A 19010-nucleotide genomic window follows, 5' to 3' on the forward strand; every position below is an offset into this window, starting at 1 on the left:
GAGAAGAATGTGTTACGCTGTTTTGCCGGCACGAGGGGGACCTACACAATATTAGGCAGGTGGTTTTAATGTTGTGGCTGATTGGTGTATGTGATTCATCTGTAATTAATTTGATTAATTAATCAGCACATAAAAAAAATTGGCATACATTTTGTCTTTGGAAAAACAAAACAAAACAAAAAACATTATTTTATGTGATAAAGTTTGTTGAAGTTTCTTTGGACCATATAAAGTGAGACAAGTTACACTTTATAATTTAAGAGTAACTTGATAAGCTGAAATCACCATGACGCACTGTTGCAAACCATCGACACAGAAATCACTGAAAGCTGATACCCAAGAATAAATTTCACATAATATACTGGCAATTTAATAGTGGAAATCACATTGGAAGATCACAGGATTCTGCACATCCTTAACTTCCCTTTTAAAAAGCCAAAGAAGAAAAAAGTCTCTAATGAGATACTGTAAATCAGGAAAATGATTAATGCCGTTTACATTTCAACAGAAGATGGAGTTTAACTTAGTCATATGAAAAGTGTAAAAATCATTTGTTAGAAATGGAAATAAATCAGCTGTAAGCACAGAAACAGGAGGCAAGTTAATTTAAAAACAAAAAGCACAATAAAAGACATTAGAGAAGAAAATAGAAAACTGTAAACTTTAGTTCACACTCCAACACTGAAGTCTGTGGAAGGAATACGAGCCAAAAGAAGAAAACTTTATTCATGTTTTCCAACAGAATATATCCCTTCACCAGACAGTTACATTGCGTTATTCATTTGCAAGGAAAGGAAAGACTTTTAAGAGATTTTCATACATTTTAATTTATAACACTTGCCTGTCAGAATGCTTATGTTAGTTTATATGTGTGTATGTGTGTGTACCCAACAGAATCGGTCTCATCCCCCCCCGATAAAGAGAGATCCAGTAACTCATCTCGAACCCAAGTAGACCCTTTCTGGTTCCTGCAGCTAAAGGTTGAAGAAGGTAACAAAAAAGCAAGAAAATAAAACATAACACATTCTTTCAACACAGAACACTGACTAAAAAACTAAAATAAAGAAGGACAGCACAAAACAGATAAATCACAAGGTAAAAAATATGTACAGACTAAAGCATGATGTCTTGTGAAGTCTATACAGAATAATTAGAGGAGAAATGTGTGTGTGTGTGTGTGTGTGTGTGTGTGTGTGTGTGTGAGTGTGCTTAGCAATAGATTGGGGACAAATCTGCACCTAGAAGTGAGATAAATATATATATATATATTATTTTTTTTTTTTTAACAAATACCATGTATTTTTGAGTCAAGAATATCAAGAAGTTTTCCCTGGGTTACACAACAAGACCTGAATAAAATGTGCCTTTTCACAAAAAATTTCAAAATATCGGGTCGTTTTTTAAAACTTCACACTCAGTCTTGACTCTTGAGGGTCGGAAGAGGTTTTTAAAATATTAATCATTTTTTGAAAACAGTTGTCTCAATGCTTTTTCTTTCTTTTTTAATAAAAGATTATTCTGCATTAATCAAGCCAACAATTCTTTTTTCAAGAACTTCAGCTTTTCATGTGAATGTTTTAATTTACTGTCTCTGAACAGTTACACCATATGACATTTTTGACTAGGGTTAGATTATTAGGTTATCAATATTTAAGTCCTTTTTTACTATCAATCTAAATCTTTGACCAGTTCCAACCAATAGGTGGCAATATGTACGAAGAATACAAATGGGCAAAAAACAAAAGAAGAAGAATGTGGAAGTGAAAGTGAAAGTGGAGATTAATAGGGAAAAAGGACTTGAATATTCATCTGTTTCTCATGCACACCTATCATATGGCTTCTGAAGACATGGATTTAACCACTAATGTCGTATGGATTACTTTTATGCTGACTTTATGCACTTTTTCACCATTCGCTTGCATTAAATGGACCTACAGAGCTGAGATATTCTTCTAAAAATCTTCATTTGTGTTCATCAGAAGAAAGAAAGTCTTCCACATCTGGGGTGAGTATATGATGAGAGAAGTTTCATTTTTGGATGACCCATTCCTTTCACCAAGATTAATAAATAGTATTAATAAAAGTATACTGTTCATTGTTTGTTTATGATACCTAATGCATGGACTTATGTTAATGAACGGAACCTTATTGTAAAGTGTTACCTGTGAATTGCATTTTTTCATGCATTTTTTAATTATTTAATATATCTGGACAAAATATTTGCCACGTCATTGACCCTATGACCCTCTATGGAGTAGATATAATGCCAGTATTTATAATACAACTCACTGGTAGCAAGCAATACATACATTTATTTGCTGAGTTTAACTGAATATTTATTTTGCACAACATTTACTCACAATTCACTAAAGCGCAAAAAGTGCACTATCCATAGACTAGGCTGTAGAGAGAATCGGCAGAATGACCACTTTTGATTATCAGACAGTCATGTACAGTTATTACCAAAAGGTGGGTGTGAGGAGGAGGAGGGCGTCCATCGTTACGGCCCGGCTACACCCTCCTCCTCATCACAGTGGGCAACTAGGTTTTGGAACAGACAAAATGATAGTGTGAGGTTCTCATTCTTACCTCTGGTGGAACTGCAGCGTCTCCTCCGTGTGGTTGATGAGGAGGAACGGAGCCGCACCATCATGATAATCAGAAAACCGGATCACAACTGAATGTTCTGTGAGATTCACGTCCACAATAATGCCACCCAGCTAGAGTTAAGGGGACACAAGAAGTGATGAATTGAGGCAGAGGGTGTTTGCTTGTGTCTCTCAGTCTGTGTAGGTAATAGTAACTTACAGTTTTGTCCAGGTGCAGTAAGAGGCAGTTCTCTGGTTGGTGGAAGTCAAAGGCTCGTGGAGATGATTGACAGCCTTCCACTGTCACTCGAAGTTTCTTTGAGTCTCTCTCTGGCCAGAATGGAATGGCAGCCTAAGGAGCACACAGATAGTTTGCAAAAGTGCAGGCCCACAATTCGAGTCACTGTTTGGTGTTGCAAGTCACAGAGTAATTAATTGGTAAAAAGTAGTGTTACGCATTACACTAAAAATTCTTGCCCGCTAGTTTGAAAGTGTTTGTAGGGGTTTTAAAAAGTGACAAAGAGGTAAAACATTACTTTTAAAAGTAACTTTTTTCCATTAAGTAATGAGTAGTGTAATCTGATTACAATTTTAGAGAGCTAATTAGTAATCTATAAAAAAATTGTTTTTTAGTAACTCACCCAACACCTTTCAGAATTTGAGAGCATTGAAGGAATAATTAATTCTGTCACTCTCATGTCATTCCCACATTATGTTTTCAATTGCGTGGAACACAAAATGATGTACAAATGAATTTGTACGAATTTTAACAATGCTCTTTTCCATACAATGATAGTGCATCGTCTATTATGCATCAAATGTCACACAAAAAGTGCCATTAAAGCAGTCAATACGACTTGTGCGATGTATTCCAAAGTTATAAGATAGCTCTGCGTGACGGACAGACTAAAGTTGCTCACTGAAAATCTTTCTCCGGCAAAGCTCGCAAATCAAACACAGATGCAGGCATTTGACGTCACAAGACATGCAAGAACCAATGGCATTTGATCATGTCATTGCGTCCAATCTGATGTGACGCATGAAAAGGAGCCATGTTTGATTTGTAAGCTAAAGTGCGGGGCAGTGAATAATGACTTCAGTCTGTTCATTATGAGGGTGTTTTATGGCTTGGAATTTAACGCATGAATCGTATGGACTGCTTATGCTGGTGCTATGTTTGTGATTTTATTTCCTTTTTAAAGCTTGATATACAACTTGATGTGTAAAGATTATTGCCATTTTTTTCCTTTCGTGTTCCAAGGAAAAAAACAACAGCATACAGGTTTGGAAGAACACTAGTGTGTAAATGATGACAGAAGTTTCATTTTAGGGTGAACTGACTCTGCAAGAAATGTTGAAACAGTGTGTATTTTAGCATTTATTGACTGGGCCCATTCACTTCCATTGTAAGTCCCTTACTGTAACTGCTTTTTTTAATAAGTGAGGGACAAATCTCAATATTTTTTTTTTTTTTTTTTTTTTTGTGGTAATCAACATTATGCGACAATAGCTGTTGATTGAGCTTAACTTGTATTGAACCTGGAATATTCTCTCATCATTTACTCACCCTCATGCCATCCCTGATGTGTATGACTTTCTTCTGCTGAACACAAACTAAGATTTGTAGAAGAATATTTCAGGTCTGTTGGTCCATACAATGCAAGTGAATGGTGGCCTGAACTTTGAAACTCCAAAAAGCACATAAAGTCAGCATAAACGTAATCCATCCGACTCCAGTGGTTTAATCAATGTCTTCTGAAGCAATCCAATTTGTTTTGGGTGAGAACAGATCAAAATATAACTCCTTTTTCACTGTACATCTTGCCATTACCGTCTCTAGGTACGATCATGATTTCAAGCTCGATTACACTTCCTAAACCTAGATAGCGCTGGGAAGTGTAATTGAGCTTGACATCATGACCGCAGAGGAGACTGCTGATGTCAAGATTTATAATGCAATAGGAGTTATGTTTTGGTCTGTTCTCACATCCCAAACCTATTGGATCGCTTCAGAGGACATGGATTAAACCACTGGAGTTTTATAGATTACATTTATGCTGCCTTTATGTGCTTTTTGGAGCTTCAAAGTTCTGGTCACCATTCACTTGCATTGTATGGACCCGAAGAGCGGAAATATTCTTCTAAAAATCTTAGTTTGTGTTCTGCACAAGAAAGAAAGTTATACACATCTGGGATGGCATGAGGGTGAGTAATGATGAGAGAATTTTCATTTTTAGGTGAACAATTCATTTAACATTGATTATCATGGTTTATTTTCTGACCTGTCCGGGTTGGGATTCTGTCCAGTGCTCTTGACCCTCCTCACAGACTCGGATCACGTGTTTGGTTCTGTTCACCAGCATGTAGAAAGGCAGGAACGTCACCAGACGCGTCAAACTGAAGCTGGATGCATTGATCTTCACCCCCACCTGCCATCAAACCACTTAATCACTCAAAACCCACTTTTGAAGAGGATTTTTCAATGTGATTTTGAGGCATAGCTCAAGCATCTTGGTGTATCCCAATGGTTCCTTTTCAAATGTACTCTTATATGCTATAATTGCCATTTACTTTATTATAATAACGTCAATTGGCATTAAATTACTGCGTTAACTACGGCTAGACTTTGGTACTGGAAGGATCCATTACCTTTAACAGTAGCAAAAAACAATTTCTAAATAGCTATTTGTCAATTGGCAAAGTCCCTTTAAGGTCCTTTAGTTCACAGGAGGAAAGGTGTAAAACAGCTAAATCAATAAATTTTTAACCAAAAACATATTAGTGTGGGCATGTTTCCTTCAGAAAGATTGACAAACTCGATTGCAGAATGGATTGCTACTGACTGTAGGCCAGATTTGTGTTCAACGGTATGGAAATAAAACAAACAATATACTGACTTCTAAAGCCACTTTTTGTATTGTCTAATGAATGCTTTAAAACTTTAAATGATTTAATTAAAATCGGATGGTGGTGATGAAAGATCCTCACCAGATAATCCTTTTGCTTCCCTTTGCATTTGACTAGACCATAATGACCAACAGTGTCAATGGAGAAATTGTCCGATAATTCACTTTCCGAAATCATTAAGCGGACCTGTTAAAAAAACAGACAGATTGAAAGGATAGATAAGTAAACAATTTAACAGGTGAATGTTCACTGCATGCTTGACAACATTATTTCAAACCTTGTTGTTCTGCAGGAAGTTGCATGGTTTGAAAGAGAAGAGGAGGGGCATGTCGTAATCTTTCGGGTGTTTGCGATGAATATCGTCCGCCTTATACTGGAGCAGTCTGCGCGTCTTATTCACCATCCAATAGGGTGAGTGGATTGCTATGACTGTTTGTCCCTCCTTCTTAACATGGACAGCAATGTCTAGCTCCTCCCTTGCCTCTGTTTCCTCATCCAGTGGCAGTGAGTGGAATTTGATGAAGCTGATTTCATCATGGTCGCTGCAGAGACGGAACTGGGCTTCCCAGTCCTGCTGCAGATATCCCAGGAGCTTCAACTCCAGAGTGGAAACATTCATGATAGCTGCGTGAATCTGGGTGGAGTGGCTCTCTTTTAGTACAGTGGGGGGAGAATCTTGATTGCCCTGTAACATAAAATACCATTTACCAAATAGCATTGTTTTTTTGTTTTGTTTTTGTTTTTTTAAATATGTAAATATTCATATTCACATCTGCTTAAAGGAATATTTCACCCAAAAATGATTAATCTCTCATTACTTACCCTCATGCCATCCCAGATGTGTTTGACTTTGTTTCTTCTGCTGAACACAAAGATTTTTAGAAGAATATCTCAGCTCAACAAGGTCCAAAACTCTGAAGCTCCAAAAAGGACATAAAGGCAGCATAAAAGTAATCCATATGACTCCAGTGATTAAATCCATGTCTTCTGAAGAAATATGATAGGAGTGGGCGAGAAACAGATTAATATTTAAATCTTTTTTTTACTATAAATCTCTGCTTTCAAACAGCCCTCCTAAGTGCTTTTTTCTCTTATGAGTTCTCTTTCTTTTGTTTTTGGCGATTTACATTCTTTGTGCATATCACCACCTACTGGGCAGGGAGGAGAATTTATAGTAAAAGAGGACTTAAATATTGATCTGTTTCTCACCCACACCTACAGTATTATATCACTTTTGAAAACATGGATTTAACCAATGGAGTCGTGTGGATTACTTTTATGCTGTTTTTATGTGCTGTTTGTAGCGTCAAATTTTTGGACCCTGTTGACTTGCATTGTATGGACCTACAGAGCTGAAATATTCTTCTAAAAATCTAAATGATGAGAGAATTTTCCTTTCTGGTTGAACTATTCCTTTAATTCCTACAAGCTTAGATTTTTATTTCAGAAAGACCCTTTTAATGGATAATAATAAAAATAATAATAATAATATATATAGCTGTAAGCAACTATGACGGGGCCAAGCCCCTAAATGGCCTATATGGCATTTATGGCCTACAGGACCTATAGGAACCTCAGAGTGGCTATGGTGTATTTTGCAAATGCACACTGGTTTACAAGTCATCCCAGGCTGGGTTCAAACCTGTACTTTTCCATATTACACTGGGTACAATCCACTGAACCATGCTGCCTTGTGGCTGACAGCCAACAAAGGGTCATACCATGCTGACAGTAAGCACAGCCAAACACAGCGCTTACCATGATCAACTTCTCATTGATGTAACTTTTCAACAAGGATGAAAATCAAAATTAATTTACACTGCCATGACTGGAAACAGCCTCCCAAAAACATTTCAAAGATGGCCATCAATGGACTGACATGCTCAGGATGGTGTCAAACCTACACCTTTCCATTCCACAGGTCAGTGTGCTATCCACTGCACCATACTGCCACATCATTGACAGTCAACAAAGGAACATACCAAGCTTTGTTTTTCAACAAAGAGGAAAATGAAAATGTTATCAGGGAAAAGCCCAGAAAACATCCAGTAAACAGACTACAAAGAGCTCATGTATGCCAGATATCAAGCCAGATGACTTGCCTAGGTGGGGATTAGAACCCATAACCTTTGGAACTATAATCCAGTGCTTTACACACTGTGACACTCAGCTGACATGGCTGAGTGATGGCAAAGAGACTTGCTGAGTCAGAAAACAGTGTGGGTTTTCGTTTGAACTATAGGTAGCGCTGTCTCCAAACTGAAAGGTTATCCTCAGGACATGATGTTGATTATGCATATCTATTTTTTTTTTTTAAATCATACAATTTATTCAAAAGATACAGTATAACACTTTTTAATAAAATACATTATGGCGGAAAGGCGGTATGGCCGATATGGGGAAAATTGGTATCGCTGGAATCCTCATGACCCAAAATCGTCAGACAGACTCATGATTTTAGGAGATACAGTTCAAAAGCAGTTTTTCACATTTCTTGACCCATAGGTGGTGCTGTCATCAAACTTTGGATGTACCCTCTGATCATGTCCTTACAAAGCATATATCAAGTTTTGTTCCAATAGGACAAAGCCTCGCCGAGATATAGTCTCACTTCCTGTTTCACGTTGACCTCATTAATTTTGCAAGGGGATAACTTCTAAACAGTGGCTCAAATAAAAATTCTGTCCAGTGTAGCTCAGTCTGGAGATTATTTTGAGACTCTGTTCAGGGCAAATTGGACAAAGTTTGAAGGAAGTGATAAGCAACATAATCCATGATGGCGGCCACTGTAATGGCTGGAGTTTTAATGAACAATTCTATGACAAATGGTTCAAAAGATACAGACAAAACAAAAGTGAATTTTTGACATGGTGGTGGCGCTATAGATTTTGTTCTAGAGACCCCAAATTTTGTCTGGGGGGTGTTCATGACCACCCCTATAAGTGCGCCAAATTTCATAATTTTCCTACATTCGGTCCTATGGGCTGCCACAGTCTCCCACTAGGTGGGGGAGGAGGAAGAGGAAAAAGAAGAAGAGGAAGAGGAAGAATCCTAACGGTTACAACAGGGGCTAATAATAATAATATTTCAAAAAAAAAAAATTGAAGCAAGGCATAAATTATTTTTTTTCCTGTCCACCGATAGCATGAATAAATATTGAACATTTAAAAAAAGAAAAATGAAATTCGCCAAGTCGGGCGAATTTGGTGGGACGATAGATTCTTAGATTATTTAAATTTCAAAAATATAAAAATGATTCCAGTTATGTTAACTAACCAGAGCAGGTGATTATGCAATAAACGTGAAAGGTCTAATTACAACACATCTGAGTCTGATGCCAGGTAGGCTCCTCTTGTACCTGTAACTTGAAGGTGATGGGGTACGGTAGCAGGTTGCGGAGGAGAACGGTCGGCAACAGGTGCAAAACAAAGGGCTTGTCAAACTCCTCAGTGCTGTGTGACATCACAGAGTCTGGAACAGGAACCAAGTTGATCTTCATCATTTGAGAGCTGTCTCCGTGACGATGGCAGGTCTTCTCCAGACACTCTCCAGTTTTCTGAATCACCTCATCATAGGAGAAACTCTCCGAGCGCTCGTATTCTACACTGCCTTCAGTTACAGGCTGCAAGCTTAGTTCAGCTCTGTAGGATAATGAAGACAGACAAGATGTCTAAAAACTGCAAGTTTATTTGTATAGATTAAAACATAATTTTCAATAGACATACAGTAAAACCCAAAAAGCTATCATACTGTATGTCTTCAGAAGACTTACTACACCACTTATATGGACTACTTTTATGGTGTCTTTTAGAGCTCATCAGTGGCCGTTCCCATTTACTTTAATTGTATTGAAAAGAGCTGTTGAACTTCGTTTGTCTATCACAGTCTGAGTTTGAGCCCAAAGAACTTGCAATAATTACACAGAGCTGCTAGTTGTGTACTGTAACTGACCTGTAGGAGCCCAGTGGCACACAGAACTCTTCTGTTGGCAGAGAGATGCCCAGACACACAGAACCCTCAAAAACTCGTAACGGCACTGAGAAGTGATTGATAATCTACAAAATCAATTCAAAACAATGACATCATGATCAATCAATCTGTCAACAACAACATTTAAAGCACTGACAATTACGCATGCATGTGTATATTGTGTATAGGTGTCATTCTCTTCTTGCTATACAGTACAGACAAACAGTATGTGTTTGTTCGAAATAATACCCACCTGGAAAGGAGAGCGTATCTTGACATATTTGCTCCCCTCGACAGTGTATATTTGACAGACAAAGAAGCGTGTGACGCCAGACTCTAGGTGCATGACGCTGTACATGCCCCGTCCCGTTTTGATGAGTGGGATGACACTTGCGGAAGTGTGGCCAACTGGAGCTTGAAGACAAAAATAGAACTATTTTACAAACTAGTTTTATTTTCTAGCAATTTGTGGGATGTCTGTAGCACAAATCGTGGGAGTAACGAGTAACAGGAAATGAGTAACACACTGTAAGTTTAATAGTTAAGAGTTCGGTGGTTGTTCAAATCACTACCCTCAAGTATCAGCAAAAGAAGTACTACTCATACATTTTATGTTTTTTTTATTTTTTTATTATTATTTCTAAAACACTGTATCTGTATTGACTTACAGTATATGATAGGTTCTTTGATTCTACTTAATTTCAGTTCAAATACAAATGTCAGATATAAATGTAATTTTAGTCATTCATGTGTTCATTTTGAGCAATTTGTTATTTGTCAGTGTTACCATGTACGTATATTTTGTGTCTTACTGGGCTGTATGTAGTTTTTGCCACTGAGGCTGGTCATGGCAGAGAACTGGTCAGTGGACACAGCTGTGAGGGTGTAGTCCATATTCAGACTCTCTCCATCCAAGAGTTCCACCACACGCTGTTTAGTCTCTTTACCGATGGGTCTAAACATCTCGCTGTACAGCACCGACACGGCCAAACCCAAATGGTTTTTTACCACAAACGGAGCCTGATCTGTCTGAAAGCACTCTGTCGTCTGCTTAGCGGCCTCTGCAAACGCCTACAAACCAACCACAGGAAACAACTCTCAGAAATGTACACTTTATTTAAATATACAGTGGGATCTAGGAGACCACTAGTGAAAATGCTTCTATTTTGCCTTTCTTTATAGTTTAATACATTTATTTTTATTTTTTTACAATTTGAGTGAACGTGAAATTCAGAATCTTTAGGTATTTGGTATGCCCCCCTTTTGCTTTACTGACAGCTTGCACTCCAGCTGGCATGGACTCCAAAGGTCAGATCTCCGTGATTTCATTGAAGCACACAAGATGCTTTATGGAACAAAGTTGACAAAGTTACAAGCAGAAGTTGCGTTAGATTAAATCTTTATCCGTCACCCTGACAGAGTTGTAAAATGTCTGTTTTTGTCTGTAATACTTGTTTTCATTTCATAAATACTAGGGCTACATTATAATGGTCTATACATGTTAGTAAACACATGATAGATTTTTTGACTCCCCATGCACAAGTCTGGTGAAATAGGAGTTCTGGTGTATAAGTTCTACTCGTCAACCAACTGCTGCACTAAAACAAGATTTTTTTAACTTTGCCAATTATGTGCAGCTTAAAAGGATATAACCGTCCAATTGGAAACTATGAAAAAGCACATGCAAACATGCACAATCTGCCTGATATCAAGATAACGTGACGCAGATGAGAAGCACACACATCTGAAGCTTTGTTTATACAGCTACTCCACTACAAATAACAGACAGTTCTGCTCTAAACTTAATGTTTGCGCTTAGATTAAATACAAGTCTAATTGGCAGAAATGGTGATATGATTTTTTCACGCTTTCTTTTTGTTCTTATACTTTTTTGCGCTTTATTATCATACAGTAACACACTGACATTATGACTGATGTATGTAATCATAAAATCAGAGACACTTCCTTATAAATCCAAATAGAAGTGGTCAAAAGAAACAATAAGGTTAAAATTTAAATTAGAGACCTAGAAATTATAAATACTTTAAATATTTCTTCTGCATTTAACATCATATACTGAAAATCCTAATAAGTTGACTGTACTCAGTTGATTGAGTAAACTCATTCCCTTAATTGAATTGAGTAATGGTGTCTCCAAAACTTGTATAATTACATTCACTAAACTTACTGTTCATATATAATGAACTTAAATAGTTAATGTAACCAGAGGCAAGAAGATTTAACTCAGATTTGCTATTTAAAAGTTGTTGTTTCTACTTAACAATTTTAGTTGAACTGACTCAATTTTAGATCATATAAAGAAGATTATAACTGATTCTAAGTCAGTCATTAAATACTGAAATGCATATATACCTGTACTTTAGTTGCACCGGCACAAGGTGAACTGAAATAGAGTTAACAGGGTCCCACTTGATCAAAGGGGACAAGGGATTGTGGGTATTCCCCATATTCTCAATTTTGTACTCAATCGTCTGAGTTATTAACACTTCGAATCTTAAGTCTATAGATGTTTAAGATAAATAAGCTCAATGAACATACACTATATTGCCAAAAGTATTCACTCATCTGCCTTTAGACGCAGATGAACTTAAGTGACATCCCATTCTTAATCCATAGGGTTTAATATGACGTCGGCCCACCCTTTGCAGCTATAACAGCTTCGACTCTTCTGGGAAGGCTTTCCACAAGGTTTAGGAGTGTGTTTATGGGAATTTTTGACCATTCTTCCAGAAGCGCATTTGTGAGGTCAGACACTGATGTTGGACGAGAAGGCCTGGCTCGCAGTCTTCGCTCTAATTCATCCCAAAGGTGCTCTATCGGGTTGAGGTCAGGACTCTGTGCTGGCCAGTCAAGTTCTTCCACACCAAACTCGCTCATCCATGTCTTTATGGATCTTGCTTTGTGCACTGGTGCACAGTCATGTTGGAACAGGAAGGGGCCATCCCCAAACTGTTCCCACAAAGTTGGGAGCATGGAATTGTCCAAAATCTCTTGGTATGCTGAAGCATTCAGGGTTCCTTTCACTGGAACTAAGGGGCCAAGCCCAGCTCCTGAAAAACAACCCCACACCATAATCCCCCCCTCTACCAAACTTCACAGTTGGCACAATGCAGTCAGACAAGTACCGTTCTCCTGGCAACTGCCAAACCCAGACTCGTCCATCAGATTGCCAGATGGAGAAGCGTGATTCGTCACTCCAGAGAACGCATCTCCACTGCTCTAGAGTCCAGTTGCGGCGGCGTTACACCACTGCATCCGACGCTTTGCATTGCACTTGGTGATGTATGGCTTGGATGCAGCTGCTCGGCCATGGAAACCCATTCCGTGAAGCTCTCTACGCACTGTTCTTGAGCTAATCTGAAGGCCACATGAACTTTGGAGGTCTGTAGTGATTGACTCTGCAGAAAGTTGGCGACCTCTGCGCACTATGCGCCTCAGCATCCGCTGACCCCGCTCTGTCATTTTACGTGGCCTACCACTTCGTGGCTGAGTTGCTGTCATTCCCAATCGCTTCCACTTTGTTATAATACCACTGACAGTTGACTGTGGAATATTTAGTAGCGAGGAAATTTCACGACTGGACTTGTTACACAGGTGGCATCCTATCACAGTACCACGCTGGAATTCACTGAGCTCCTGAGAGCGGCTCATTCTTTCACAAATGTTTGTAGAAGCAGTCTGCATGCCTAGGTGCTTCATTTTATACACCTGTGGCCATGGAAGTGATTGGAACACCTGAATTCAATTATTTGGATGGGTGAGCGAATACTTTTGCCAATATAGTGTAGATATTAGAGTTATGAGCCCGAAACTTGACATTTCAGGTAATGTTTAATTAAGACAACTTTTTCCAGTAATGGCAACATTAGGGTTTACTTTGCTTAAAATCTCTCAAAAACTTTATATTTACAGGTTTAAATGGAAAATAAAAAACACTTTCTAATTCTGTTTATTTCTCCAGTAACTGTGAGAGGGATGTCACTTTACACCAACCTCAATATGATTTAATCATCAGTACAGCTAGTACAATCTCTTACCGTTCCTAGATTACTGAGCATGTGTAGGCCACACTTAGAGAGAGTGATGTTGAGTTGGTCTTTGCTTGTGATGCTGATGACCGTTTTATATTCAGGCACACCGCCGTCCACCTCATCAGCTATCCCAGAATACAATACTGGTTTCTTCTTCATCTGTTGTCATAAAGACAGAACATTATCAGTCAATCCCAGGAAACCATTCATGAAAGCTTTGCCTTTAATCAGAGAACTGCATTACTGTGAGTTCGAAACGAAGAGATTTAGCATGAGTTTAAAACGCAACCTTAAGTGCCAGTGTCCAGGGTCTAAAGCCATCTTTTGCTTCATCGTCCAGCGGCTCCAGAAGAGGCTCCCATAAACCCATCATCTCATTATAATAATTCACCTACAGGAAACAAACAATATGTTACAGAAAACAGAAATATCCTAAAAATCTCATTTCAAATCATTTGTCCAGTGTATTTTGAATACGTTAGGGCTTTCACACTACATCATATAATTTTTGTCTTTTCAAACCCAGTTAAAGCCTCTCTAAGACTGGGTTGAAGGAATATTCTGGGTTCGATACAAGTTAAGCTCAATCAACAGCATTTGTGGCATAATGTTGACCACCACAAAAATTTATTTTGACTCGTCTGTCCTTTTCTTTAAAAAAAGCAAAAATCAAGGTTACAGTGAGGCACTTACAATGGAAGGGAATGGGGCCAATTTTTGGAGGGTTTAAAGGCAGAAATGTGAAGCTTATAATTTTATAAATGCACGTACATTTACTCTTCTGTTAAAACTCATGCATTGTTTGAGTGTAAAGTTATTTAAATCATAATTTTTACAGTCGTTTTAGGGTTTGTTGACATTTCATCATCTTGCCAATGCAGTAGTAAAAAATGCCATAACTTTACACAGAAAAGTTTAGTAAGTGATTTTATCACACTAAAATCATGTTAACATGCATATCTTTTATGTCTTGTGGCTATACTTTTGAAACATTGAGTATTTTAATGTTCAAAAATTGGCCCCCCATTCACTTCCATTGTAAGTGTCTCACTGTAACCTCAATTTTTGCTTTTTTTAAAGAAAAAGAGGGGCAAGTCAAAATACATTTTTGTGGTAATCAACATTATGCCACAAATGCTGTCGATTGAGCTTAACTTGTAAAGAACCTGGAATATTCCTTTTGCTAGGGGTTTAGCAGCAGCAATCTTAAACCTGGATTATGTAGCCCAAGTCCAGAGTGTGGTGCCAAAGGTAGAGTACTGTGCAAAAGTCTTAGGCACATAAGATGTTTCACAAAACCATTTGTCTTAAGATGGTTATTTATATCTGCTACTTTAGTGTGTCAATAGGAAATATACATTTTATACTCCCAAACATTACTTTTGCAAATAGAATAGAAGAACAGGGAGCCCTGCAACAGATAGCATGGCCCTCACAGAGCACCCCACTGAACATCAGGTCAGTCTGGGATTACACAAAGAGACAGAAATAATTGAGACAGCCTAAATATATAGATCTCCATGAAGCTTGGAACATCCTATCTGCCAACAACCAAGAAAAACTGTGTCCAGGTGTAATTAGGAGAACTGGTGCTGTTTTGAAGGCACAAGTGTTCACACCAAATATTGATTTAGCTCTTTTTCTCTTTACTGGACTTTGTATGACATTAACTGATTAATGAAAACTATTTATGTCAATATTTTTTTAAGAAATGCTCACTCTGAAAGTTTTTCACAAGTGCCTAAAACTTTTGCACAGTACTGTATACAGTGTAAAACAATTCAGTGCTTGAATGTAACAATGAGTGTGTTCACATGCACACCGATACGCTGATAATTACCAAAAATCATCGTATTCAAAAAATCTGACAAAACAAGAAAATGAAATCTACATGAAATCATCAGATTATTCAATGGTTTTGACATCAAACCATAAACAGACATGTTCCGAACCTTTTATTTTTATTTTTTATTTCAAGTGTGAAAAGCCCTTTGAGTGTCACTACATTATGATCTGACCTCTATGTCCAGGTGACAGTGGAGGTTAATGAGAGTGCTCCAGTTCTTCACGTCTCCTTGGAACAAGGCTTTAGCCAGCAGCATGGGCACTGTGCGATGGCCCACCCCGGCCTCTAGTGTCACGCAGATGGATTGGATGTTGATTTTGAAAGACTCTCCTTGAGGGATCAGTCTAGTGATGGACTGGGTGACTTCCTCTCCTTCCTCCTCGAGGAACCAGAGTTTCAGATCTTTCAGGTTGCGACGTTCCCACAGATCCTGTGGAACAGGGCTCTCCAGCTCCTCAGGGGTCTCGGCTGCAGGGCTCAGTGCTGACTGAATGGTGATGACCGTTTTTATGATGATGGGAGACACCTTTGGGATGAGGAACACAGAGGTTTTCAATTTGTCAGGGCAGAAGTGATCGTCTAGAGTTAAGATTTAAAAGGGATCATATTCTTTTTGTAGCACATAATATATATCACATGCTTAGTCTCACCTTGAGCGTGAGGGAGCTGATGGAGAGCTCAATGGTTTGAGGCTGAGAAGCTGATTGGCTGCTCTGGAAGAACACCTGACAGGGCTGCAGCACCGTCGTCATGTTATTTTCACGCTTCTCCCGCAGAAATGGGCACGCCACCACCTTCAGATCTGAAACGGCCGCTGTCATCGTCTGACCGTTGGGCTCGCTCTTCATCGTCAGCTCACACTGTGTCGTCATGACGAGGGCCGGAGCTTCAGCTCGTGTGAGGTCGGCCACAAACACAATCTCTGGATTCTTCACCACAACGTTCATCTCAGTCTTAGCAACCACAGGTGGAGCAGGGGCCGCTAACAAAGCCAAAGACATTCATCAACATAATGTGAGACATTATTTTGATGACAACAGAATCAGCATTTCCTGCGCACCTACACAGACCTCAAAATAAATTATAATTTATCCTTGTTACTCTGAGTTTGCAGATAAGATATTACCGATTATATAATAATTGTTTGTCTACTTGAAGTAATACAAAGTTTTTGTAATAAATTGTATTTAAATACTGTCTTTAAAATAACATTAAATTGTTTCACTTTTTCATTAAAAACTATTGACAGATTTATTTTAACCTGTACTGACCCAAAACAATGCTTTACGATCAAAAAACGTTCTTCTTCATTGTGGTGTAGATGAGCAAACGCTAACCTGTTTCTTTAAATGAACTGGCTGGCTGTTTGTTGCTCTTTGGAGAACCTGAGAAGCCGTCTGCCATAGCTTTCAGAAACACATCAGCTACAGTTAGCAGGAACTCCATGCTGGCACACAGATAGATGTCCTGAATCAAAGTGTCCAGAACAGTGCCGTCTCGGCCTTGCCGATAACTCATGTCAACCATCACGTTGTCTTCTCTGCCCTGACGCATTGCCATCATCCTAAACCAGCAGGAGATTTGAAAAGGGGAGAGAACACTTGTTACAAACCATGCTGATCTAAACTACACTAAACTTTACTGAAAATGAGTAATAAATCATATGATTAATTAAATAATCATTTGGGGGAGAGGTCATTATATTAGTACATGTCAAATCAAATTTAAAGGGATAGTTAACTCAAAAATAAAAACTTTTGGCTTCATGTTGTTTCAAACCTACAGTATATGATTTTCTTCCATTAAACACAAAAGATGATGTTATGGAGAATGTCAGTCTCAGTGACCATTCACTTTCACTGCATATTTTTCCATTCAGTGAATGGCAACTGAGGCTAACATTGTCCATAACATCTCCTTTTGTGTTTCATGGAAGACCGTCTGGATCTGGTTTGGAACAACAAGACACAGAATTCATTTTTGGGTGAACTATCTCTTTAACAAAGACTGTCTTTAGAGTGTTAAAGTGGTAGTTCACCCCAAATTTTTAATTCTTTCATCATTCACTCACTGTAGGTCCATACAATGAAGATGAATGGTGATCAACATTTAGAAACTCCAAAAAGCACATAAAGGCAGCATAAAAGTAATCCATATGACTCCAGTGTTTAAATCCATGACTTCAGAAATGAAACGATAGGTGTGGGTGAGAAACAGATCAATATCAGATCAATAAAAAAAAAATATTTTTTACTATAAATTCTCCTTCCTGCCCAGTAGGTGGCAATATGCACTAAGAATGCAAATCGCCAAAAACATAAGAAGAATGTGAAAGTGGAGATTTATAGTAAAAAAGGACTTAAATATTGATCTGTTTCTCAACCACAACTATCATATTGCTTCTGAAGAAATGGAATAAACCACTGGAGTCATATGGATTAATTTTATGTTGCCTTTATGCGCTTTTTGGAGATTCAAAATGTTGGTCACCATTCACTTGCAATGTGAAGACCTACAGAGCTGAGATATTCTTCAAAAAATCTTCATTTGTGTTCTGCAGAAGAAAGAAAGTCAAACACATCAGGGATGGCATGAAGGTGAGTAAATGATGAGAGAATTTTCATTTTGGGTGAACTGTCCCTTTAAGTTGCTTGTGATCTTTGTGTGATATACTGTACCTGGATGTGATCATTTTGACTCTCTGTCTCTTGTCATCCAACAGGCAGTTGGTGAGTTTGACGGAAGCTTTCATGGAGCTGTCTGAGTACATGTGCATTGCAGTGGAGATGGTGCCTAGTGTGAACTCTGCCAACTTCAAACTCTCATCATGGGAGTCTGGTAAATGGATCTACACACAAACAGCTCATATACACTCACAGCTGTATTTAAAACGTATCACTGTAATAAACACTGCCTTTATTATTAGTATAAAGACGATTACAGACACCGAACCAGAACACAAGACAAATACTGTAAACATAAAAACTTACACAGTGTGCATAACAGAACCCAATGCAGCGCATACAACATTAAGATCAAAGTGAATGGAATGTACAGTAGTGCGATACCTCGTTGGTACTTGGGCTGTACAGAACCAGGGTCATGGAGTCAAACTGGAAGTTTAGTTTCAGAGTGGTCTTTAGTTTGCCTGTTTTCTGGCCTTCTACCACTGCAGCGGTCACTACAGTTTTACCTACAGAATAATACAGTATAGTTTAAAAATGTTTAAAACGATGTTAGGTCCAGAATATCTGAATGATGAATTGGGACATTTGTGTAAATGAAAGATCACTACTGTAAATGGGTGATTTTTTGTTAAAGGGATAGTTCATCCAACAATTGTGACTAAATATACAATGTATGTGGTGTTAAATAATTATTTATAAATAAATAAATATAATACATATATATATATATATATATATATATATATATATATATATATATATACATATACATATATATATTTATTATCATTACCTTGATTATTTGCAAACAATTGTTTATACAGTATATAACAATAATAAAAATAATTTACTGTTGTTTGCAAATAATCAAGATAATGATAATAAACTTTCAGTGTTTTTCTGTTACATAGTAAGAAATTATTATTATTATTATTATTATTTTTTTATGAGATTAAATTGT

At 37.9% G+C, this 19010-nt stretch overlaps 1 protein-coding gene across 2 annotated transcripts in view; it reads right to left on the bottom strand.

The window, feature by feature from the left end:
- Positions 1 to 19010, bottom strand: part of LOC127423953 (intermembrane lipid transfer protein VPS13A-like) — an 86243-nt gene that overhangs the window by 22018 nt on the left and 45215 nt on the right. Inside the window, exons 36-52 of one of the 2 annotated variants that reach the window (XM_051668670.1) lie at positions 18431 to 18555; positions 18041 to 18210; positions 16700 to 16926; positions 16013 to 16344; positions 15535 to 15888; positions 13806 to 13907; positions 13523 to 13675; positions 10277 to 10535; positions 9718 to 9878; positions 9447 to 9550; positions 8854 to 9136; positions 5773 to 6180; positions 5577 to 5681; positions 4871 to 5017; positions 2809 to 2940; positions 2590 to 2720; positions 888 to 974 (exon numbers count right to left, since the gene is read on the bottom strand). In XM_051668670.1, coding sequence (XP_051524630.1) covers positions 888 to 974; positions 2590 to 2720; positions 2809 to 2940; positions 4871 to 5017; positions 5577 to 5681; positions 5773 to 6180; positions 8854 to 9136; positions 9447 to 9550; positions 9718 to 9878; positions 10277 to 10535; positions 13523 to 13675; positions 13806 to 13907; positions 15535 to 15888; positions 16013 to 16344; positions 16700 to 16926; positions 18041 to 18210; positions 18431 to 18555 — 3280 coding nt within the window. The remainder of the gene's footprint in view (positions 1 to 887; positions 975 to 2589; positions 2721 to 2808; positions 2941 to 4870; positions 5018 to 5576; positions 5682 to 5772; positions 6181 to 8853; positions 9137 to 9446; positions 9551 to 9717; positions 9879 to 10276; positions 10536 to 13522; positions 13676 to 13805; positions 13908 to 15534; positions 15889 to 16012; positions 16345 to 16699; positions 16927 to 18040; positions 18211 to 18430; positions 18556 to 19010) is intronic. The other variant, XM_051668671.1, reaches the window with a different exon arrangement.

This window comes from Myxocyprinus asiaticus, chromosome 33, assembly GCF_019703515.2.
Source record: "Myxocyprinus asiaticus isolate MX2 ecotype Aquarium Trade chromosome 33, UBuf_Myxa_2, whole genome shotgun sequence".
Taxonomy (NCBI): domain Eukaryota; kingdom Metazoa; phylum Chordata; class Actinopteri; order Cypriniformes; family Catostomidae; genus Myxocyprinus; species Myxocyprinus asiaticus.